Source organism: Acomys russatus, chromosome 5, assembly GCF_903995435.1.
Source record: "Acomys russatus chromosome 5, mAcoRus1.1, whole genome shotgun sequence".
In the NCBI taxonomy this organism is placed as follows: Eukaryota; Metazoa; Chordata; class Mammalia; order Rodentia; family Muridae; genus Acomys; species Acomys russatus.
The window spans coordinates 22,894,790-22,919,972 of NC_067141.1; the positions used below are offsets into that span (position 1 = coordinate 22,894,790).

General features: G+C 48.6%; 1 protein-coding gene across 1 annotated transcript; it reads right to left on the reverse strand.

Moving 5' to 3' along the window:
- Nucleotides 1–17,338: 17,338 nt before the first annotated feature.
- Nucleotides 17,339–17,878, reverse strand: LOC127189976 (60S ribosomal protein L29-like). The gene has a single exon (XM_051147030.1). It carries the CDS (start codon nucleotides 17,876–17,878, stop codon nucleotides 17,414–17,416), a length of 465 nt encoding a protein of 154 aa, XP_051002987.1. The 3' UTR covers nucleotides 17,339–17,413.
- Between the last annotated feature and the right edge of the window lie 7,305 nt (nucleotides 17,879–25,183).

Below are 25,183 nucleotides of genomic sequence, written 5' to 3' on the forward strand. Positions count from 1 at the left end.
CAGACAAACTGAAGCTTGGGTCAAGGCCTGCTCGGGTTATGCTGGACCCTGGAAGAAGAAGAAAAGACTCAGCTGCTGTGGGCTGGGAGATAGTCAACTATTCACAATGAAGATGAAGGGGGAGTGGGCATTAGAGTCCCAGGGAGGAATGAGGTAGTGAGGGTGAGGCCAATTATAGCTACAGAAAACTTGCAGTTCTACAAGCAGCGCTCAGGGCACAGGGCAAAAGGGAGCTGTCCTCCCACGCTGGGATAGCCTCTTGTAGCACTTCCTCGGGATTTCATGAGCTTCTCAAGTGGCCTCAACAGTTTCCCATAGGGAGGGTCCCAGGATCAGCTGCTCCCCCCCCCCCCCCGTACAACCTGCGCTCTTGGGTCTGCTGTGACTATTGTTGGGAGAGGCAGTGCCTATCTTGTCCCTCTGCCGTGCAATAATCTCCCATGTGTCTCCAAGTCCTCTCTTTGGTCCTTGATCTTGTGTCTCCATGGCAGGATACTCCAGGACCTCAAAGTCTCAACACCACCTTAGCCACAATATGTGTTACTTCTAGGTGTCCCCACCTTGCATTGGGTCACCTCTGTTCTGCCACTGCAGGATGGGCTCAGATGTACTTGGCAAAGGGCAGGAATCTTGACCCTCATTGGGCCTAATATCCTTTTTCTCTCTGGCCCTATGCACTCTAGGAGCTTCCTCAGGGGCCTTGGAGGAAGAGTGGTTCCAGATCAGGGGTCTACAAGAGTACTATAGAGCAGACCATATCCAGGGTCTCTGGGAGGAGGCTGATAACAGCGCAAGGAGCCTGGCATTGTGAACACTTTGAGCGCTGACTCAAATGTCTGTCATGACCAATGAGCAGAGAGACCCTTCTGAGAGGACAGGTGAAGGGAATGGAGGCCCAGAAATCTTTCCAGAATGCGGAGTGGGCCAGGATGGATGGAGAGGAGAGGAAAGGCTGTGCTGCTCTGAGCCCTGACCCTGTAATGCCCCCCCCCCCGCCAGCCTCTGCTCCTCAGGAAGGTGGGGGATGCTGTTCTGGCATCAGAAGCCCTCAGGGTGATCAGAGGGATGGGTAGTGTGGCCCAAGGACTGCTGCTGCCTACCTGGGACTCTAACTTCAGTCATACCTGAGGCTCTAGGGCCTGTGGCCACTTAGTCTCCCAGCCTCAGAGATGCCACGTGACTGCAAGGTCACCAGAGATGATAGACAGCGAGGCACTCATGGCTTCTACCCAGGACCTGGGTCTGTGTCTTCTTCCACAGGGTAGATGAGAGATACCTGCTACCACTACCCAGAGACCCCATAATCTCCATTGGAACTCATCTAGAGGTGTTTCAGGTTCTAAAGATAACCCATAAAATTCACACACACACACACACACACACACACACACACACACACACACACACACACACACCCGGCTTCCTATGACAGGGAAGGGTGAAGGCTGCTTGATGGAGGTAGATGGCTGCTGGTCAGCGTGGCTAAGAACTTTAGTGACTCGGAACTTCAGGAAAGGGCTGTGAAGATGATGGAGGGAGTTTGGGATGTTCTGGGCAAGCCAAGGTCCCTCGACCAGATACAAGCTCAGAGCTGGAGAGGCTGCTCTAGCTTTGGTCCACACAGTTCCTTCTCCCAAAGTCCAGAAGGCAGGGACAACTACGTGTCAGGGAGGGGTCACTGCTATACAGCTTGAGCCCATATTACTGGCAGCCTTGGTGGGAAGTAAGGCTTGAGTTGCAGGATTTAAAGGTAAGGTTCTGGAGTGGCTCAGAGATGTGCACAGGCCAGGTACTTGCAGAACTTGGCCGACTTGTGGAAGGGCATATCCTGGTTACTTCTTAACCCTCAGGGTCCTGATGGTTCATATTGGGTCTTTCCTGGGATGAGTGTCTGCCCAGGCAGAGAAGGCTTCATTCCTAGGCCTCTGCCGAGATCATGATTTTCTTTGACTATTTTGGGGGTACTGGGGGATGACCAGAACTTCTTGCATGGTAGGCAAGTGCTACCTAGGGAGATGCACCTTACTCCCCGAGACAAGTATATGTGTAGACATACCCTACCCAAGTGAGACATGTCTCCTGAGGCTGACTAGTTCTCGAGAGCTTATGTGTTTGCAGTTGGATTGCAGGCCAGAGCAAGGAGGGGCCCGGGCAGGTGGAGCTCACTGGCCACAGCAGGCACTGCACCTGGACTATATGGTGTTAGGTATGGCGTGAATGGTTTTGGCATCTGGGGCCACTTGGGTGGCTGCCTTCTTAGGATAGAGTCAGAACTCTAGTCCTAGAGAGGTTTTCTCAGGTGGGTTCATGACCACCTTCCTTGCCCTTGATTCTGTAGGAGCCTAAGGGCCATCTAAGAACAGTGTGATTCATGCACGTGGCTGTAGAAGTGTATGGAGTAAGGTGTGTGTGTGGGGGGGGTTGGGGTGTGTGTGGCTGATAAGGCAGGAGAAACTTAGTATCATGAACACATTGAGAGATGGTGGTCCAGATGGTAGCCCAGGGTCCCTCCTTCTGGCATGTTCTGGGCTTTGCTATCCACTCTGAACCTTTGAACTTCTGGGCTCTTTAAAGCCCAGAGATAACCACCTCCTCCAAGAAGCTGAGTCTAGGGACAGGCACTTACATTTGACAGGTTGTTGCTCCCTCCCACACTTCATGACAGAGGAATCTGGTGAGCCCAGCTGGCCAACCAACTTCTCAGCCATGCTAGCCCAGGCAAGGGGACCCAGGTCACCATAGACCAACAGTAATGGGACCTTCTGTATCCTGGTTAGGGTAGCAGAAGGACCAGTCCTGAGCCCCACAGGCTACATGACCTCTATATCAGCAAGCCTGTCTCTTCCTAGGACACTACGTGATTAGAGTCTTGTTTCTGGCCTGGTCTTGCTTTGGTCACTGCCTAGCACTGAGGGCAGAACAACATCTTATAGGTTTCCATGTCCCTTTCTTTTGCCCTGCCAGAAGTTTCTGAAAGCCCTATCTCTTCTTGCTCACTTTGCCTTCTGCATGGGACAGCAGCCAAAGCAATCAGGCCCCCGGCCCTGCTCACCTTCACTGCAGACTAGGCCATGTCAGCATTGTGCAGCACCAGTCCTTGCTCAATAGACCCTGACTACAAGATGTGGCCATTGCCTTTGTTGGATCCCCAAACACAGGGCCCAAGCAGTCTTTCCCAGAATTCTTTCAATCCCAGCCCCCCCTGCTCAGCCTGGGCCTTATGACCAGCTCCAAGCTGCTCACAGCAGGCCAGGCAAACCTTAGCCTGACCCGGAATTCCAGGCTTGGGGCTGGCCACCGGCCGCAGAGATAAATCGAGGAAGTCTCCCCCAGCCCTGGCCCCAGCCAGACCCCTGTGGTGGGCAGGCAAGGGAAAGGAGAGACCCCAGAGGCTTGTTTGCTGTCCCAGCTGGGCTGCCTGCACAGCCCCCTTCCTCTTGTCCTGGCTCTGGCCCCATCAGATCTGAGAACGTGGACATCCTTCCATGGGAGCCATCAGTACTGTGGCTGGGAGAGGAGGGACATGGAGGGACAGAGATCCTCTCATTACAAAGAGAATGTGGCTTCCAACTCCAGCTCCTCATTGAGCACATCTGGGTCACTATGGGCTCCAGGGTGTGACCCCAGCCCTCCTCAGCCTACCTCAGGCCTGCTCACTTGAACCCACAGTCTCCATCACTAGATGTTTTGATCCTGATGATGGAGGCATTTAGCTTTCTCCTTTGAGAGTGATGGGATCCTCCTCCTAGAAGGGGATATGGGCATCCCAACCTGGGTGTGGAGAGCCTCATTTGTGCTTCTTATACCTTCAGGGTCCCTTCCACATCCATCAGGAGCCCTTGTGTCCCTCATGATGGAGAACTCTTGTGGTGTCACAGTGTCTGTGATGCACACTTCACCAACACAAGTGTCCACAGTGTCCATCCAGACATGGTACTTTATCCTTTCTTCGCCTGTGAAGTACTGTCTCAGTACACCTTACAGTGTCTTCCTGGGTATAGGCCTACGGGAGCTAGCCCCCAAAGTCTTAGAAACTGGAGGTTATGTTTTCCTCATAGTGTGAGGGGCCTTAAGGACCAGGAGAATAGGGGAAACGCTGAACAAGCCGACTGTCAGGAAGGCCGGGTCCCCTTCTGTAGCAGCTTGTTGTCAGTGGTGAGTTATAGCAGTGGGGGCTACTGTGGCCTGAGGGAATGTTATTTCCTGAGAGGCACAACCCAACCCTCTACTAGGGCCTTAATTTCAGGGGCTCTGCCTTTAGCTATGCTTCGTGTAGCACCCTGTAACCCCCAAATGCATGTGACTTCTGAAGGTTAGGGCTGGTGATAGTCCAGGGACTCTGAAGTAGCTGGAAGGTCAGTGCGAGGCTAGACTGGGGCTCCATGGAAGTAATGGCCCTGGGTTGGGCCGAGGGTCCCATGTAAGACAGAGCAAACGGAGACAGGAGTGGTAATCTGCACCTCCTCTGAAGAGGCCCTAGGATGGGAAGCTGAGTAATGTGGAAAAGCCCGACGTCTCCAGGGCCCCCAGAGGACGCGAAAAGAGGCAAGAGCCCCAAGTCTGTGGGCAGCAAGCAGGGTTTGGGAGCATTTCCCACCCGCACCCCACCAGGAGCCCCACCTCAGTCGCCAAATGGATGTCATGCTAACCACTGACCTCACGGGGGCGCAAGAGACAACAAAATTTCAGTTTGGAGGTAAAGTCCGGCTGTAGCCAGAACTTTCAGGGCTGAGCCTGCCTAACTGCCCCCCCCCCCCCTGCCAAAGACCCCACTCCTGGGTAGCTTCCTGCTAGGCATCCTGCCCCTGCCAGCTCTCTGGCCTCTAACTTCCTTCTGCTCACTACCCTTCTCCCTCCCTTTCCCTTGCCTTCTTCAGGGCTCTCTCCCACCTCCTCTCCCCTCCTCTTTCCCCTTCCTGCTTTTTAAGGGCCCGGTGGTGGAAGAGGATACTGTTCTGACTACCCTAGGCTGGGAATGGACCACCCTCCACTCCCACACCCACCCCCTCACTCCCACCCCACCCCCCCCACCCCACCCCCAGACAGGCAGGCCCAGTCTCTCTGCAGTAACCGAGCTGCAGGGCCAGCATTGGGAGCAGTGAGGGAGGGGTGGTAGCTGGAATTCTAATGGCCTTAGGTGTGGGACAGCAAAGGGAAACTGCAGCTCAGGGACAGCCTGGGAGGGGGAGTGGCCTGAGAGGGCTGGGAGGAGATAGCGCTGCGCCTAGGCTCTGGATAGGGGCCCGGGACAGAGAGCTGGGTGGTAAGATGCCTGATAGCAGAGGGAGGGACGAATGGGGTGGGGACAGGAAGGCTGGCGGGATTCCAGGCAGGGACGTTTCAGGGGAGGGTGGGGGAAGGGAGGCCCAGCTTTAGGAAGGAGCAGTGTGTGTGTGTGGGGGGGGGGGGTACCACTCCTAGGTCTACAGGGCACTATCTTTGTTTGGGGGGTCTTGAGAGAGCCTGAGGGTGGTGTTCCAGGGTCAGCTATGGAGCTCTTTACTGTGGGCTGATAGATGCAAGGAACCCAGTCTAGAGAGCGACAGATTTCTGAGTAAGGGCAATGGAGGCAGGGGAGGGGGAGGGAGCGGAGGCTACTGGGGAAGTTGCTCCTGGGCCTCATTTCTCCAAGGAGAGTTCTGAAGCATGCTCCCTACCCCATCCTTTCCAGGACAGCTCACTACCGTTGCTGGACTTGTCCCTCATCTCTGTATGTCCTTCTACATGTCCCCAGGCTGAAGCTTCTTTCTCCTAGCCCTGGCTACACTCCAGGCTGGGGTGGCAGTCCCAAGAGACTTATTTTTTCTTCCAGTGTAGTTTCTGGGTGGAGGCTATAGTGGGGAATGAGGAATACAGGGTGGGCAGCTGTCCATGTCCCCACAGGGCTAAGTGGAGAGGCCAGCATGGGATTACTGGGGTAGGGGACCTTTGTCCAGATATGGTGGCGGCATGGCGAGCCATGGAAGTTTGCAGAGTCAGATCAGGAGGGAGAGTGGGAACAGGGAGGCCAGTTGGAGGAACTTGGTAGGAACCAGGCAGGCCCAGCTTGTCTGCAAAAGTTCACATTTGCCCTGTGTGCTAATATTCCTCTGTGGGGTGAGGGGTGTCAGGGAGAAACAGAGGCTGAAGGACCCTAGTGGCCACTGCTGCGTCAGGCGCTACACCCAGTTCTCTTTCCATTTCTAGGTCGGGTCTCCAGGGAAAAATACTACCCCCCTCTTCTAAATATGTCCTCCCCCTCTCTAATCTCAGTTTCCCCTTGTATGCTTAGCTCCTGGTGAGCTAACCAGGAGGTGTGGCCCTGTATTGTTAGCACAGCACAGAACTAAGAGAGCATCTCTGCAAGACAGAGGGCAGAGGCAGGGACCAGGAGAGGAGTCATGTAGACACATGGGTTCCTCTGCACTCTCAGATCTCTCACTTGGATCTCCTCTCTATCTTTGAGAGCCAAGTGCCTCAGGTCTGGCTGCAGCTCAGCCTGTGAGGAGCCTGTGTGTGGCAGAGAAGCCCCTGGAAACAAGGAGAGAAAGAAAGGCCCAAGACTGGGGGGGGGGGGGAGCGAACCTCACATGGAGGCATATGGGAGACAGAAAGGTCCCATGAATAGGCTGGCCAGAAGGCTTGGTCTGGTTTCTTCTTTCTCCTTTGCTTCCCAGTGCATGTAGGAGCCTTCATCTTTGCCTGGGAGCCAGTCTTCCCAGGAGCTGCTATACTAGCTAACTCCAGCAAGGGCAGCTGGGGGTGGGGTGGGGCTTGTAGCCCCTCACTGGAGCTGTGTGAGAGTAGGAGCCTGGTGTGCAGCCACCTGCCCATGTCTATCATGTAATACTCTGCCCAGCCTGCTGCCTGGTCCCAGCAGGCAGTGTGGTAGGGTGGGCGTGAACAAGTCCTCCAAGGGTCTTTTTGTCCAATTAACTCCTTGAGGCTGGGGCTGGGGTCAGGCCACATGTTGATGGGCTGTGTTAGGTAGGAGATGTGGGGAAGGTCTGTGGGCTGGGGGGGGGGTGGAACGTTGAGGGGTTGTCCTGTCCTGAATTCTGTTTGCTAATTGGGCCACTTCAGACACTTCTCAACCTTCTTAAATGGACAAATCTTTGTCCTCTCTGACAGGGTTCCTCCCCTCTCTCTGTTTTTTGAGAGGGTTTCTCTGTGTAGCCTTGTCTATCCTGGACTTGCTTTGTAGATCAGGCTGGCCTCGAACTCACAGAGATCTGCCTGCCTCTGCCTCCAGAGTGTTAGGCTTAAAGGCATGTGCCACCACGCCCTGCGACAGAGTTCTCTTTGTAGAAACACCCAAAGGTACTCGGAGCTAGAAATGAGGAGGAGGCACAGGTGAGGGAGAGACCTGGGAAGGAAGAGGTCTCAGGTGGAAGAGGTGAGCCACGAAGATGGCTGCATCTGGGGCAGAAGAACCAGGAGGCTCTCAAATCCACAACTCAAAGCCCAGAGGCCATTGTGGGATAAGTGTGGCATGGAGCACACGGCCTCTTGGGTACTCAAGGGGTGCCATCCAGTCAGCACATTGTCCTCAGGCCTCCCTAGGAGCCCTGCTATGCATAAGCACAACCCTGAAATGCCTTGCCCCTGAATTTTCAGTGAAGGCCTCCAGAGTGAGGTGCTGGGCAAAGACTGGCACCGGGACTGGGGACTTCCTGTCTCCACCCACACCTCCAAAAATCTGCTGTCTTCTTGGTGTCCCCAAACTCTCAGGACCCTCTCCTGGGGGCTCTTCTGAGATACTCAACAGTCCAGAGAGGTGGCAAGCCCATCTCTCTGAAAACAGCAGGGAAACAGACCTGCCTTTGCTTATCATCCACAGGAGTTTAGACACACTGGAGTCAAGGATAGCATGCAGTGGTGATCAGCCATAATGAGATCAGCATGAAAGAACTCGAAGACCACGTGCAGAACAAGCAAGGTGCCTTGAGCAGAGCCTGGAAGGAGTGGTGAGTGTCCCCCGCTGCCCCATGCAGCAAGCATCTGGACTCACAGCTAAAGAGCCCTGTGTGCTGTGTGACCCTAGGCCATCTCCCACAATGGACGGCTGGGGCCCAGCTCATGAGACCCCACGGACACTAAGGATTTGCAGCTAGTGTCAGCCCAGAATCTGCTGGGAGAGGGTTAATCCCCCCTCTTTGCAGTGACTACTCAAATCTCCTCATTGCACGTCCATCTTACTCCAGGCCACACCTTCCATTCTATGCCACATCCGGCTCTTGTGGCTCTCTTGTCAACAATGCCATCACCCATACTTACCCCCTGCTCTTCATAAACATCCTCCACCCTCCACCACTCGGCACTTCATCACCCACACACCACCCTCCACTCTCCCTCCTCCTCTCTCCACCTTCCATGCTTCATCCTCCACTCTCCTCCCTCCACTCTTCATCTTTCACCCTCTATCCTCTCCATACTCTAAATCCATCTTTTACTCTTCCTTTCCACCCGTCATACTCCACCGCTTACTCTCCATTTTTCTCGCCCACTTCAGTTTTCCATGTCCCTTCCCGTCTTCTCTTTTCCATGTCCTCCAGTTCCCCAACCCCCACCCCTCATTTCCCACTCTCCGTGCTCCCCGCATCTGCCATGCACTTTGCTCCACCACCTACCTTTGGCCAACTCCAAATTCCAGCCTACACCCACGCAGCTTCCCCCACCCCTGTTCTCTGTTGCCCGTATTCCTCTTCCAGTCTCCACACTCCACTGTCTTCACTCTGCTTTTCATTCTCTGCTCTTCGTGGCCAGACGTCGTATCCAGCATTTCATGTTCTACCTTTTCATCGCTGCTCTGCATTTTCCACAGCCCTTACTCTAGTCACCTGAGTTCATTGTTCATGTTCTGCCCTCCACACTACATCCCAAGAGCCATGCTTGAATCTCCATTCTCCTTCCTTTATACTCCAAGCTCCACTCTCCTTTATTTGTATTCCATTCCATGTTCCATTCTTTGTCTTCTGTATGCCATATTCCATACACTTTTTTTTTTCTCGAGACAAGGTTTCTCTGTGCAGCCTTGACTGTCCTGGACTCACTTTGTAGACCAGGCTGGCCTCGAACTCACAGAGATCCACCTGCCTCTGCCTCCCGAGTGCTGGGATTAAAGGTGTGCGCCACCACTGCCCTGCGCCCATACACCATCTTTACACAGCATTATGCACTACCCATCCTCTATACGCCATCCACCGTGTCAGCACCTCCTACTCAACCCTCTGCTCTACAATCCATTTTCATTCTTCATGCTTTTGTAGTCTTCAACACATTATTGTCCTTCTCTGTACTCCTTACTTTGTCTTCATATGTATCATATCTCCATTCCTATCTTCATATTGTATACCTTCTTCCTTCTTCTCACTTGTCCATTTCTGTAGTGTGTCTCTCATCTCCTCTGTACACCATTTCCTACACTGCATTTTACATTACATTTTTGCATGTTTTGTATATGTATTTTAAATTCCATATTTCCTTCCTCTTTACCCACACACTTTTCTCTACATCTATTTGTGTTCTTAAAATTATATTTATTTATATTATTTTGTGTATGTGCATGCGTGCACACCACAGCACAGATGTGAAGGCCAGAGGGTGACTTTATAGCATTCTTACTTTATTCTGTGCAATCATTTCTAGTTTCTTCTTCCCCATTCCCCATTCTGCCTCCTCTAACGTCATTTGCCACAGCCTGTATTATGTTCTCTGCACGCCATATGGAATATGGAGTATTCTACCTCCTATCCTCATTTCTTTACCCTCTACTTCCTTTACACACCACTCTCCGCTCTCTGCTGCCCACAGTCCACTCTCAACTCTCTACCCCACACACCATCCTACACAGTTTTTGCATTCCATGTATACAACAGCCCACGTGACATAATCTGTTTGTTCTACACATTTCATTCTCCATACAAATATCCAATTCTTAATATTTATACTCTATACTTTATTCTCCATTTGTCTGTTACTGATGTACTTGTGTCTGTTGCCCATATACCATTCTCCATTCACCACACATCTCTCATTATTATAGTCAATTCTCTATATTCCATGTTCCAAATGGCGTCCTCCATACCCATCATGCCATTCTCCTCACTCCATTTACACTGTCCCATTTTCTACAACCAACACACACTATGCCAATTTTTACTCCTGATCTACACTATGCCATTGTACACCTTGCCATTCTTAACACCTAATGTAGACCATGCCGTTTTCCACAGCTGGTGTATACCGTGCCATCCTCTATCAGCTCTCCAAATACCACACCTCATAAAACACCCTCCACATTCCACTCTCCATATCTGCTATGTTTTACTATATTCCAACATTCCTCATCGTGCATGCGACTTATTTTCCATACCCAGTCTTTCACAGTCACATTCCACATGCCATTTCTGATTTCTGAAGCTATGCTTCATACACTTCACACACCAGCCTTCAAAACTCACACTTCATTCTCCACACTCTTGTCCATATGCTGTCATCTTTGCTCCAATTTCTTTCCCCTTAATTCATTCTCTGCTTGAAACAGTTCTATATTCTCTGTATTGTAACTCCGCATGCCACACCAGTGACCTACTTCCATGCCTCCTACATACCTCATGTCCAGTCACGGTGCTCTCCTCTATATGCCCCATTTTTTTCAATCCATGTGCTATGCCCAAACGTCACACTTCAGTCTACGCACTCTATCCCTGATCACTTCCTCCGTTCACCATGCTCTAGCCTGGGATCCCATGCTCCTCAGCGCCTACACCGTTCCCGTGCTGTGTCCTTTATTCTTCAGGCTCCGTTCTTTGCAACAGACTCCGTCCCCCATGTTGCCGCCTCAGCTCTCCATTCCCTTCACCTAACGCACTACAGGCATAGACCATATTTGCTGCACTTCTCTGTTCTCTACGTCTCACAGTCAGTTCACCTTGTCTTCCCTCCAGTCTCCATCCCTCTCAATCCACACCCCAGATGCCCTTCCATATACTCTATTCTCCATAACCCATGCCCCTTCGCCATCATATTCTCCCTTCTGCTATCCATTCAGTTAACCCCATATTGTTTCCACACTTTGTTCTTCAAATTCCATATCCTGTGCTTCATGCTCTATTCGCCGTGTTATTTCTCTCTTCTTCATTGTCCACAACCTGTACTCTTGCTGTATTTCACACTGTATTCTACACACTCGACTCACTATAGCGCCTCCTACTTACTCTTCTCATTCCATCGCTCCGTGTGCTTGCTCTCCTTATACTTCATTCTGAATACTCCGTGTTTCATATCTTACGCTGCACTCACTGTGCTCTCACTTTTCCCTCTCCGTTTTCCTCACTCTACACTGATTCCATCCTTCACTTGTCATAGTCTACACACCTCATGTTCCCTTGCATTGTTCTAGTGGGCATTTCCTGTTCTCCTCAATCCATAGACTATTCTTGTACTCCATACTAAAATTTACATACTTTGTCCTCCGAGCCCCATGCTGCAGTCAGCATGTTCTCCCTTCATTATTCATTCATATAACACTACACATTATTCCTGTACTTAATTCTACATAGTCTATACCTCATTCTGCCTTCCTCATGTTCCCCTCCATTCTTCTTTTTTCTTAAACTACACTTTATTACACATGCGCAATTATACATAGTCACCACCCCATTCCTAATGTATTTCCCTCCATCCCACGTCTCCTCTCTCCACACTCTGTTCTTACACTTTATTCTATATAATCTGCTTTCCACACCTCATGGGTCACTCTCCACGTCCCCTACCCTCCAACCTCCATTCTTGTCAATCGATACTGTTTCCATCCTTCACCCCTCATTTTGCATGCTCTATTCTCAACGCCCAACGCTTCATTCACTGTGTCCTCCACTCTGCTTTCCATCCCTTGTTCTTTTACTCCATATTCTAGTCTCTATACCTAATGAGCCATTTGCAAGGTTCTCCCCCATTTTCCATTCTCTTTAATCCACATTCTGTCCCCACATATGTTACTCTCCCACCTCACATGCTCCTCACTATGTTCTGCCTTCTGTTAGCCATTATCTCCCCTCCATAATCTGACCCATATTTTATTCTGCGTACTTTGCTCTCCACACCTCATATTCCATTCGCCATGCCCTTCTTCCTATCCCCGCTCCATACTCGATTCCCATATTCCATGCTTCACTGCAAACACTACTTTTGGTGTGGCACCATTCTCCACTCTTCTAACTCCACACCGTGTCCCCATTCTAAGTGCTCTATTCTGAACAGTCAATTCTCTATACGCTGTGCTCCAGCCATCTTGTTCTCCCCGTTGACTGTCTCCTCAGTCTGCACTGAGTTCCAATACTGCTCACTTCACTCTACATAATCTAATTCCATAACACTCGGTCCTTTGTCCTCTTGTCCCTTCCCTTCTCCAATCGCCTCCCCCCACGCTGCACATCTTCTTGCATGCTGTCTGTTCTCTGTAGCGCACCCTCCATTTACAGCATCTCCCTCTGTTCTTCACTCTTCCGACTCATCCCACTGTGCACACACTATGTGCTTCATTTCCCACGTCCTCCTCCACAGCTCTGCACTGTCCACCCTGCTACCCCTTATATTCCTCACTCTTCCCCACCCCCACATCCTGTCAGCATGCTCTATACCTCTTGCTATGCTCTGTATCCACGCGCCATGCTGCAGTCCCCATGGGATCCCCTGTTTTGCACTCTTCTCACCCCCAGCTCTGTTTCTATGCTCTATTTTGCATAGCTGGGGATTCATTCACCACATTTTCCCCTTTTCCAGTCTCTTCACACCATATTCTGATACCAAACTCCAAAGCTGTCCTACACACCTGTTTCCGTATTCATGTACCATTTACCACGATTCTTCCTCCTTTGCACATTCTCCTCACTCTAGAGTCCACATTTGACTGTGTGTACTCTAGTTCCTACAAGCCATACTCTATTCACCATGTGATTCCCCCAATTTTCACTCCATACTCTCCATACTTCCGTTCTGTACTTTATTGCACTCCGTACTTTCTTTCCATACACAGGTTCTATTATTCACACAACCCTCCATTCGCCTTGTACTCTCCCATTCACTCCTGCCTTGCTCTTGCTCCTTCTTCTTTACTCTGTTCTCATAAGCTCTACATGTTCAATTCCCCGCACCTCACAGTACATTCGTCCTCCTTTATTTTCATTCTTCCTATATTCTGTGCTTTACTCTGCAAACTCTAGATCCCATACCCCATAGCTGACCTATCACATCCTCCTTTCCATTTCTCAGCCTTTTCACCCCACGCTTCTTACGATCTAGCTCACTTTGCATGGCCCATGTTCCGCTTTTCCTGTTCCCTTCTATAGTCTCCGCTCTATCAATTCATACTGCACACTTCATTCTACATAGTCTATTCTCAAAAAACGTTAAATCCACCAGGTTCTGCCCTCCATTCTCCACTCTTTTCACCCAATACCGTGCTCCACACTGCATGCCTTTTCACATAACCTACTCTCCATGCGTCACGCTCCATCCAGTTCCATTCCCCTCTGTTAATTCTCCTCACTCCGTATTGTAGTCTGACAACACTATGTTTCGTTGTACATAATCTAGTCTCCATTCTCATGCTTATTTCTGCTCTTCATTTCCTCACCTCATCCTCTTACCTCATACTCTGTACTTCGTTTTGCACATTCTGCTTCCCATACGCCCACTCGTTCACCATATTACTATCCTCTCTCTTCTCCATTCTCCTTACTCTGTACTCAGTGATGTTCCATGTGTCATTTACATACTTGAACTTCCTTAAATCGTGATCTAATCACTACACTCTCCAAAGTGCTCTGCACGGTCTTGACTCATACCCCACACTACCTTCAACACCTTCTGCCCTGTCACTCCCGCTGAATTCAACATGTCCTCACGTCTGTTTTCCATTCTCTTCACTGTAACCTGCTCTCCTACTTTATTCTGCATATTCTAGTCTCCATATCCTATATTTTCACCATGTTTCCCTTCCAGTCTTCTTTCCCCCACATCTATTCCTCATTCTGCACACTCAAATAGCTCACACTGAATTCAGGATGCTCTCTCATCCTTGCCTTAATCCTTTTGCTCCATACACCACACCTCATTCTCTGTTCTCTAGATCTCTTGGCATACTCACCATGTTATTTCGTCCATTCTGCATTGTCCTAACTTTACACTCTGTTTCCGACTCCATACTTCATTCTACATTATATATATTTCCATATCTCACATTGTCTTATAATGTTGTCCTCTCCATCATCTCGTCTCCTTGCTCTGTCCTCTGCTCCAGTACTCCATAATAATCTGACGTATTTTCTTCTTCATATCTCATACTCCATTCACCAAGTGCTTGCCTCTCTTCTCTCTTCCCTAATTACATGCTTTATCTTCATATACCACGCTTCATTTTACATACTATATCCTCCATAATTCATGTTTAATTTGCAATGATTTCCACTCCAGTCTCCAGTCTCTTAATTCCATACTCTGTTCTTTTACTTTCTACTTTATTATGCATGCTCTGTTCTCTATAACCCACTGTCCATGCACCTAGTTCTCCCTGCGGTCCCCCATTTCTACTTCTCCTTACTGTTACCATGCGCCATTCTATTTTATATTCACTAATCTCCCTTCCTCATAGTCTCTTCCTTATGTTCTCCCCGTATCCCCCCTACATTTCCTACTTCATACTCTACCCTTCATACCATGCTCTTGCTTCATAGAGTTCTCCACTCTCTTCCGTCTATGTTCCCCACTTCACACTTCATAGTCTGCTCTCCATACCTCACATCCCTCTCAACAGCTCAGCCTCCGTTCTCCACTCTCCCAACTCAATGCACATCCCTAGTTGTTTACTCCACTTTACACATCCTATTCTCTCTAACATATACTCCATTGATTGCGCAAGCCCCTCAGTTCTCCAACCCCCAACTCTGTCCTCTGTTCTCGCTTTAATACTTTACTCTACATGGCCTGTTCTCCATACTATATATTCTGCTCTCCGTATTCACCCATCTATTTTCCATACTCATAATCTGTCCCCATACCTCTTTCTTACACGGTCTGCCCTGTATACCTTATGGTCCATTGACCGTGTTACCCCCTCTGTTCCCCATTTTCCACACGACATTTTCTTTTTCTCATACTTCATATTTCAACTTACACAATAGTCTCTACATCTCGTGCAACATTTAAATTGTTATCCTCCTTGGTTTCCACACTCTCTTTTCACGCCTCAGTTTGTATATCCTATTCTGCCTCACAGTCAGTTGCCATTTTCTGTCTGACTTTTGCTATGTACTCACCACACTGCTATACTCGATTCTGCATACTGTAGTTTCCATGCACTGCCATGCTACAGCCATGCTCTACCCTCTGTTCCCCATTTCCACGCTCCATACCCCATACTTCCCTCTACATACTCTGCTCTCCATAATAGCATTATTTTTAGCATGTTCTCCATTTACTCCTCGTTCTACAGCCCATATGTGATTCTGTTCTACTGTCCATAATTCACATCCCTTTACCATGCTTTCCCTTCTGTTCTTCATTCACCCCACGGCAGTCTGTTTCAACACTACTTTCTACATTGTTTACTCTCCATATGCCTTGCTGCGTTCCCTATGCTCTCCCTTCCAGTCCGTTTACCCCCCATTGCTCACTCTGTTCCCAGACTCATTCTGCGTGCTGTAGACCTCTGGCTCCGCTCCCCACACTCTCTCCTTCCTTCTCCCTTTCACTCCCATTCTCCTCTCTGTTTTCTTGTTCCATGTGACTTTATACCACACACTCTAATCTCCACGCGTTGTGGACCGTTCAACATATTCCCCCTTCTCCTCTATTCCGCAACCTGTGTCCTTCATTGTACATAGTGTATCTTCTGTAACTCTCACTCTTTCAAATAAGTTCTCTCTAATGTCCTCTTCTCAAACAACACGCTATCCCCATGGCGTGTACCTCATACTATGGCCTCTATTGTCCATCCCTCATCTCTACCACAGTGGTGCATCCCCCACACTCCTCTCTATGTACACTCTCTTGCCATCCTCCATGCTTCATTCCACTTAGTCTATTATCCATATTTCATACTCTATTGACCATTTTGTACACTCTATTTCCATTCTCCCCATCCCGTACTCTGTTACCATATTCCATGCTGCATAGTCTACGTTGCACACAAAATGCACCAAGAATCTTGTTCTTTCCTACGTACACCTGCTCCTCACTCCACATTCTGTTCCCATCCTCCGTGTGTCATTTTACACAGTATTTTCTCTCTATCGCCTACTCCGCTCGACATGCTCTCCTTTCCGTTCTCCATCCTCCCCAGTTGCACACTTGGTTCCTACACTCCGCATTTCGTCCTATGAAGCCTTTATTCCACACTTCACTGCCCGTTCACCATATGCTTCCTCCCATTCTACATCCTCCGCACTCCATCCTCTCCCCTCACATGCCTCACTTTTCTTCTTTTCTTCTGTGTGCCCTCTTTTCCACCTGTCACACTCCACTTGCCATGTTATCTCCTCTGTTCTCCCCACTCTGCACTGCTTCCATAATTTCTTCTGTATACTCTATACCAAATGCCCAGTGCCCCATTCAGTATGTTCCCCTCCATTTTCCAATTTCCCGACTCTTCACTCTGTTGCTGTACTCCACAGTCATTCTGTACACTCATTTCCACACACTATGTTCTATCCACCATGTTCTCCTTACGTCATACTCCACTGTTATGGTGTTCTACACGGTCTAATCCGTATACCTCGTACTCCACTCACCAATTGTCCCCTCCACTCTCCTCACTCCACACTCTTTGATATGTTCCAAATTCCATTCTATGTAGTCTAATCCTCATCTATCATGAGGCATTCACAGAAAATTTTTAAAAAATAAAACAAACAAACAAACAAAAAAAGGCGTGCACCATGTTCTTCAGACCACTACACATGCCCTTAATCTATACTCCACACTGCAGTGTGCGTACTTTCCTCTCCATAACTCAGCCCACCACGCTCCTTGCCTCATCTCTGTAATATTTCATTCTCATCCTCATCGTCGATACCTACTCTACACTTACCATGTTCCCTTCCCTGTCCTTCGTCACACTCCCTCCACGCTCTGTTTCTATGCTCCATGTTTCACTCCACAGACCCAAACACCACGGCTCACACATCACGCACAGTGCCCCCTCGCCCGTGCCTCAGCCTCTCACTCGCTACTTCACTCCTCAGTCTGTGTACTCTGCTCTACAGACTTCAGGGCTCCACCAACTTCTTTCTTCCACGCTTTGTTTTTTTTTTTAACAGAGCTTGCCTCAGGTTTATTTGTAAAAACAGCATAGTCACTGGTCATCTGTAAATAGTGTGTAGGTGGGTGTGTCACACCAGTCCATCTGTCTTCACATAGGCAGAAGCCTTTTCTATGGGGCCTTCACAGGGGCCTGGGCAGCTTCAGGAGCCTGAGCTGGGGCTGCAGCCTGGGCCTTAGCTGCGGCTTTCGCCTTGGTCTGAACCTTGGGCTGTGGTTGGTACAGTCTACTGCCCTTGCTCATGTAGCTTCGAATCTTCTTCCCAAGCTTGGGATGAGCGATGAAAGTGAGTCGGCTGTGTTTGCGGCTGGGGCCCTTTGGCATCTTGGGCTTACCGGCCTTAGGCTTCACAAGGGCCTTGATGGCCTCTGCACAGGCACTCATTGCCTTTGCGTTGTTTGCCTGCATGTTCTTCAAGCCTTTCTTGTTGTGCTTCTTGGCAAAGCTCATGTTCCTCAGGAACTTGGGGTCAACCCCCTTAAGAGACTCGTATCTTTGTGCCCAGGGTTTCTTGATGCCATTTCTGTGCCATTTGCAGGACTGGTTGTGTGTGGTGTGGTTCTTGGACTTGGCCATGTCTGCACGGTAACAGGCGGCTCCCCATTCTGTTTTTAATACTTCCCCACGTGTGCTATATACCATACACTGAATACTCCATTCACCAAGTTCTCTCATCTGTTCTCTGTTTGCCTTTCTTTATATTCTGTTCTCTTATGCCCTGCTTCATTCTACATGTTGAATTCCCCGCCCTCAACACTCGTGACCTAGTTGCCCCTTCTGCCCTCCACGGTCTTTATTGTTTCCATATGCTGTGCCTCACTCTACAGACTCCCACTCCGTGCCTCACAGTTCATCCGCTCTGTTCTTCCTCGCCCCCACCCTCCTCCTCATGCTGTACTCTACACTCCATGCCACACGCTCTAACCTGCACGCCTCATCCTCCGCTCACCGTGCTCTCCTCTGTGTACTCCTCATCCTCCTCACTCCGTGCCGCATACTTTGCGTAGTCTATTCTCAGTAACTCACACTGGATTCACCAAGGTCGGCCATTCTATCTCTATTCTTTCCACTCACCACACTGTTCCCACACTGTACCGCATTCTGCATCCCCTGCTCTCGGTAACTCATGCTCCATTCACAGCACCGCCCTGTCCTCTCTCCGTCCACCGCACTTCACACTGTGTTCCCACACTACACACTTCCTCCTCCAAAGTCTGTCATCCACGTTTCCTACTCTTGTCGCCATACTTCTCCCTTCCCATTCATTCTCTTCCATCCATCATTTGTTCTCACACTCCATACTCCATTCCGCACGCTCTGTTCTCCAAATCCCACGCTCCCTCACCATGTTATCATTTCTTTTCCATTTTTCTCATTCCTCACTCTATACTTCATATTTCATTGTACAATATCTAGTCTCCACAATTCACAACTTGCATACCAAGCTCATCTTGCCATCTTCTTTCTCCTCACTCAACACACGATTCGCATACTAAATACTTCACTAGTCTCCATACTTTATGTCCACAGTTCACTCTCTTTGTTCTCCCTCCTGTCATTGTATTCCATTTTTTATTTTACACACTCAGTTCTCCATATGTCATGCTTTGTCCACCGTGGTATCTCTTCTGTTTTCCATTTTCCTTATTCCATACCCTGTTCCAACGTTCTGTAGATTCCATACTGCATACCTAGTACTTCATTAATCCAGTCTCCTCATGGCACTCTGTTATACTCCACACGTAATTCAACGTGTTCCTATCCATTTATAATGTACTTTTTACTGTGCTCTCCCCTCCATTTTCCATTCTCCTCAGTCCATATTCTGAATTTTACTGTGTGCACTACTCTCCGTAATTCATCCTCCATTCACTATGCCCTCTTCATTCTCTCACTCTGTAATTGATTCCACACTTTATCCTTCTTATTCTATTTTCCATATAATGCTCAATTCACCATGATCTCACACCTGACCTCTGTTCTTCTCACTATGCCTTCTGTCCTCAGTCTCTTTATTCTATATATTCGATCCCATATACCTCCCACTACATTCACATAGGTCTCCCTTTCCTCTTCCATGGTCATCACTGCTTCCATATTCTGTAGCTAATGCTACAAACTCACAGTCCATTTGTCATACTCCCCAGCCTCTTCATGCATACTCCATCCTTCATATTCTAATCACCCCGTGAACCATTTATGATGTTTCCCCCTCCTCACTGCATGCTGCACACTCCATTCTACACACCCTGCTTTCCGTATCCCAAGCTCTACTCACAGCACTGTCCCCTCTGCTCTCCGTTCTTCTTACTTTATTCTCTGTCCCCACACTTCCTGCTCCATCATACATTGTCTCTTTCCCATTCCTCATGTTCCATTCACCATGTTGTTATCCCATCTCTTCTCCACCTTCCTCACTCCCTACTCTGTTCCAGTGCCTTATTCTGTATATTCTTTGTTGTACACCTCATGCACCGTTCACTGTATTTCCCCTCAGTTCTCTACTCACCCGTTATCCTACATACTGTAATCCTCATCCATCATTCACCGCTCACCGTCCACCACCCTTCTACCATTCTACGCATCTCTAGCCCATATTTCACACTGCACTCGATATACTCTGTTCTCCACAACGCACATACAGTTCACCATGTTTTCCCTGCTATTTTTCATTCCTTTCACTCTATAATCTGATCTCATCCTCCATCTGTTCTCTCCTCCTCCTTCTCCTTCTTCTCACCCTAGAGTCCTTTCCCGTATTGTAGTCTACACACTTACAGCTCTACCCCTTGCATTCCCTTCATGATATTTTTCCACCCATTCTGAAACCTCATCGCTCAATACCTCATGTTTTGTTCAATGTATTCTGCTCCCTATACTTCATGATGTTCTTCCTTTCATCCAACACTCTCCTCATTCCATATTCTGTTTCCAGCATCACACTGCCCCGGACTGCTCCAGTCTCCCGCCTTGTGCTCCATTCATCATGTTCATCGTATTATTCCTTCTGTTTTCCACCCTCTTTTCTCTATACTTTATCCTACATTTTATATGTCCATGTCACATGTTCTATAAATTATAAGCTACGATAGTTGTATTTTCAGGGGTTTTTGTTTGTTTGTTTGTTTGTTTGTTTATTTGAGACGAGGTTTCTCTGTGCAGCCCTGGATGTCTGAGAACTTGCTCTCTAGACCAGGCTGGCCTTGAACTCAGAGGTACACCTCAGTGGTCAGATTGACGATGTGTGCCACCACACTCAGCCGTATTTTTAGTTTAGTTTTGTTTTGTTTTGTTTTGTTTTAAATAACTGAGATTCTTAAGTAGATAGCAAGCAAAAATAAGGAAACAAACAGCAAATAACAGAGGGAGAGGTGCCCCAGAAAGATAGTAAAACATCAAGTCTCCCGATAAGGAGAATCCTGGGCACAACAGAGTGTCCCCTAAGGCAAGACTTTCAAGTAAAAGTACAAGCAATACTCAATAGGCGATGTTGTGTGCTCGCAGCACGCAGCAGGAGCTTCCGGAGGCAGTGAAGCAGAAGCAGGCATGCTGGAGCTCTGGACGAGAGTTCCCGTGCAGCGAAACGTCCTCTCCAGAGATGAGCTGCCGCCTTCTCTTTCCACTGCAGCACTTTTTTTTTAATGTCATAGGATTAAATAATCACAACCTCTGTCAAAATAGTTTACTTTCCAGCTGTTCTCAAAGCCACAGTGATTTCACGGCGGCGTTAGTTGTTGCTGTTTCCCCATCTCCCTGTTACAGAGCAAGGGAGCCATTAGACCCAGGACAGGGTGTTTGGAAGATACTTGACATAAACCCTCTTGGGTCTGAGATGGGGGCAACCCCACTTATAGAGTCAGCTTCTCCAAGAGCAAGGCAATTTAAACAATGGAGCACACATTGCACCATAACAGCACCAATTTATCCTTCTCTCCTTCCCATTCCCCTCACTCTGCATGGTGTGCTGTGGCCAACTCTATTCCCCACACCTCATTCTCCGTTCACCATGTTCCCTATTTATTTTCCATCCACCTCGCTCTGTATTCTGACGCCATATTTCGTACTGCGTGCTATTCTACACACCTCATATCCCACTTACCAGTTTTTTTCTACGTTGTCATCTCGTCAATACTCTTTTCTTGTAAGCCATACTTGACACACCCTTTTAAAACAACAACAGCAACATCACACTGTAACCATGTAGCAATCCTCTAGTCTCCATTCTCCCCACAGCATCCTACATACTGAATTCTGCATATGCCACTATCTATAAGCCATTCTGCCATCATTTTCTCCTCTCCATCCTCCTCTGTTCTGTTACTTTTCTATATACTTTATCCTTCACGTGCTATCCTGCGCTCACCAGGTTATCCCTTCCGTTTTCATTCTTCTTGTTACGTACCCTGTTTTGTACGCCATACTTTCCTTCACACATTCTGCCCTCCGCAGCTTGTGCCGCACTCACCATGTACCCCCTCTGTTTTTCTTCGCTTTTCTCACTCTTGAACCTGTTCTTATAATTTACTATGCAGACTCTACACTGCACACCCAGTGGCTCGTCCACCGTATTCTTTTCCTCATCTCCAGTCTCCTTACTGGAGACCTGGCTCCCATATGCCACACATTTTATTCCGGGACGCTCAAACTCGGCATCTTGCACTCCATCCGTGATGCCCTCCCCCCACGTGCCTCCTCCTTCCTTCCCCCTGGATGCTCCACACTTCACCAAGTTCTTCCTCCCATTCTCCGTTTGCCTTACGCCATACTCTGTCATGGTAACGCATGCTTCTTGATACCTCACATGCCGCTGATCAGGTGTTGCCCCATGCGCCGTCCTTTCCTCTCTACAGTCTGCTCACTTCTTTCTACTTACTGTATTCCACAGTCACCATGCTGCACCGGCCCTCCGCTCTCCTCACGCCATCCTCGGCTCACGTACTTCAGACCTAATTCTGCTGTTCCCACCTCCTACTTCACCCACAGTGATCTCCGCAGCCTTCTCCGTTCACTGCGCTTTTCTCTATGCTCCACACCTTCATGCCACGGTTCTGCTTTCTGCATCGCACAGCACTCTCCCCATGCTTTCTCTTCCATTCACGGTCTCCCCGTGCCATGCTCCATACTTTATGCCATGTTCTCCTATCTGCATGCATCATATCAACTCTCCACGCTTTCTCCCCTCTCCACGTGCATCATCTCTTCTCCACACTTCACACACTTTGCTCACTAAGTTTCCCCCTTAACATTCTCTGCTCTTCTCACCCAACACACGGTCCCCACATTGTGTACTTCAACCTGTGCTCTGTTCTCCTTACCTTGTGCTCTATTCCCAGAGTTATCCTCCATGTTTCTCTCTTCTCCCACCTCACTCTGTCTCCATGCACACGATTCAAGCTAGTGTCTATTCTCTGTTCGTCATATTGGACGCAGCATGTCATATCCCCCATTTTTCCATTTTCCTCACTCCGTACTTGGTTCACATGGGTCAGACTACACACCTCACGACACACTCCCCATGTTCTCTGCTGTGTTTGGTTTCCCCTCACTCCATGCTCTGTCTCCATACCCAACAGCTCACTTTCACTGTGCAGTTTTTAATCCATGCCTCCTTCCCTATTCGCCATCTTCTCCGTTCCACTATGCATCTCCTTTCCCTGGCTTCTGTTCTTGTACTCCATAATCTTCCACATCAGCTTCCCTCCGCACTTCATACCTGACTGGCCATGCACTCCCCATTGGCTCTTCACTCTCCTCTGTGCAGTGCTGCTTTCACATGCCACACTTTGTTCTCCGCCTTCGCCACGTCAGTCTGTCTTCTCGGTTCTCACCTTATAAGCCATACCTCACTGTTCGCCGTCCGTTCCCTGTACCTCACACTCTGTTAACTTAGTTTTTCTTTACAGTCTCGATGACTTTCCCACACAAAACACCGATCCCATATTGTGTGATTCATTCTACTCACCCTGTTCTGTACTCTGTGCCCCACTCACATTGTCACCCCCTCTCTCCTCGCTTCTTATTCTTGGCTCTGTACGTCACAGTCCAGTCTGCACAGTCTGTAGGTACTCTCTATACCTCACATTCTAGTCACAGAGTTAGCTCTTCCGTTTCCTGTTCTTCTCACTCCATACGCCCTTCTCCTGCTGCACACACCCTTATGCTTGGCAGTCTCCGTCTCTTACCCTCCCTTTTCTACGTTCGCCATTGGTGAAGTTCTCCCTTCATTTTTTCCATTCCCCTCACTCCATGTTTTGCTTTCGTACAGAAAATACCACTGTATACTGTTTGTTCTTGCTCCCTCACGTGCCACTCACCAGGTTCTCCCTGCCACCTTCCATTCCCCTCACTCTACATTGTGTCCCCAGACTTCCTTCTCCCCTCACTGACCCATTCTCTCCACTCTTCTCAAGCTCTGTGCTTTATTCTATGCAATCTAATCATATATCACACTCCTCTTGCTGATTTCTCCCTTTGATGTCCCAATCTATTTATTCTATACTCTACACTTGATACTATGTGCTCTGAGCTGACTGCCTCATGTTCTATTCAATGTTTCTTCCTCTTTGTTCTCCATCTGCGTAACGGTCACTCTGGTCACCAAGTTCTCTACTCTTCTCACACAGTACGCTAGTCATACACTGCATAATTCTTTCTAAGCATTGCGTTCTATGTACTTAGGCTCATCCCATTGAATACACCCTAGCCTTCCCACTCTCCCCTCTTCCTCCTGTTCCCATATGCCATGCCTCATTTCACACTCTATTCTTCATACCTCGTATGTATTATTCACTTTGTTTTCTATTGTTTTATCCTATGTTCTGTACCCAAATTCTACACCTTGCTTTAATAGTGTTTTCTCTGTATTTTATTCTCCATTCATTCTTTTCTCCCTTCCATTTTCCATTCTTTCTCTATACTGTTCCCATAGAACTCACTTCATTCTCCATCTGTTCTGCAGTATCAGCCATGTTATTGCCTTCTGTTTTCCATCCTCGTTCATCCATGTTCTGTCCCCAAGCTTCATTCTGCATAGTCTACAGTGTGTGCGTGTGTGTGTGTATGTGTGTGTGTGTGCGTGTGTGTGTGTGCGCGCGCGCGCGTGTGTGTGTGTGACACACACATACTCTAAGGCTTCATGTGTCATGTTCTCTTCCCCATTTTCCGCTCTATTGCCATACTTACACATCACTATACACACTCACGTTTATGCATCATGCACCAGTAGCCATGTCCATCTCCCCACTCTCCTCTCTCCAAACAACGCACTTCATCCTGTGTAACCTCATCTCTGAAACGCAGTCTTTCTTAACCAGGTTTTCCCATCTACCATGCTATACTCTGGTCTCATGTGCCGTAAGTCATTCTATACACTCTATTCTTGCCAGCCACCAAGTTTCCCCTTCTAACTCCATATTCTGTCGCTGTACTTCCTCCTACATATTTTATTCTCTGTACATCAGGCTCTAGTCCCTGCTCTCTCCCCTCCATCCTCCTCACTCCACACTCTGTACCTCATACTACATAGTCGAATCTGCATCCCTCCCCACCCCAGTGAGACAAGCTCTTCTCTCCGGTCTCTGTTGTTACCACAGTCTTTCCTCGTAGTTTCTTTTACTTGCTCTACTCTCTGTGCGTCATGCTTCACTTACCATGGTTTCCTCTCTCTGTTCTCCTTCCTCTCTCTCTCCTTCACACTCCACACTCCATTCTTCAAAGTCTAATCTCTTCACTTCACGCTCCAATGACCAACTTCTCCTCCCCATCGTCTTGACCCTACAGCTGGTTCACGCGCTTCTTTCCACTTACATTATTCTATGTACGTCATATTCTTTTGATCACGATCTCCTTTCCATTTTCCTCATTCAAACCTTTGTTCCCATG

What these genes read in the sequence shown, in the direction of transcription:
- LOC127189976 (XM_051147030.1), bottom strand. Translation starts at nt 17,878, where the DNA reads ATGGCCAAGTCCAAGAACCACACCACACACAACCAGTCCTGCAAATGG.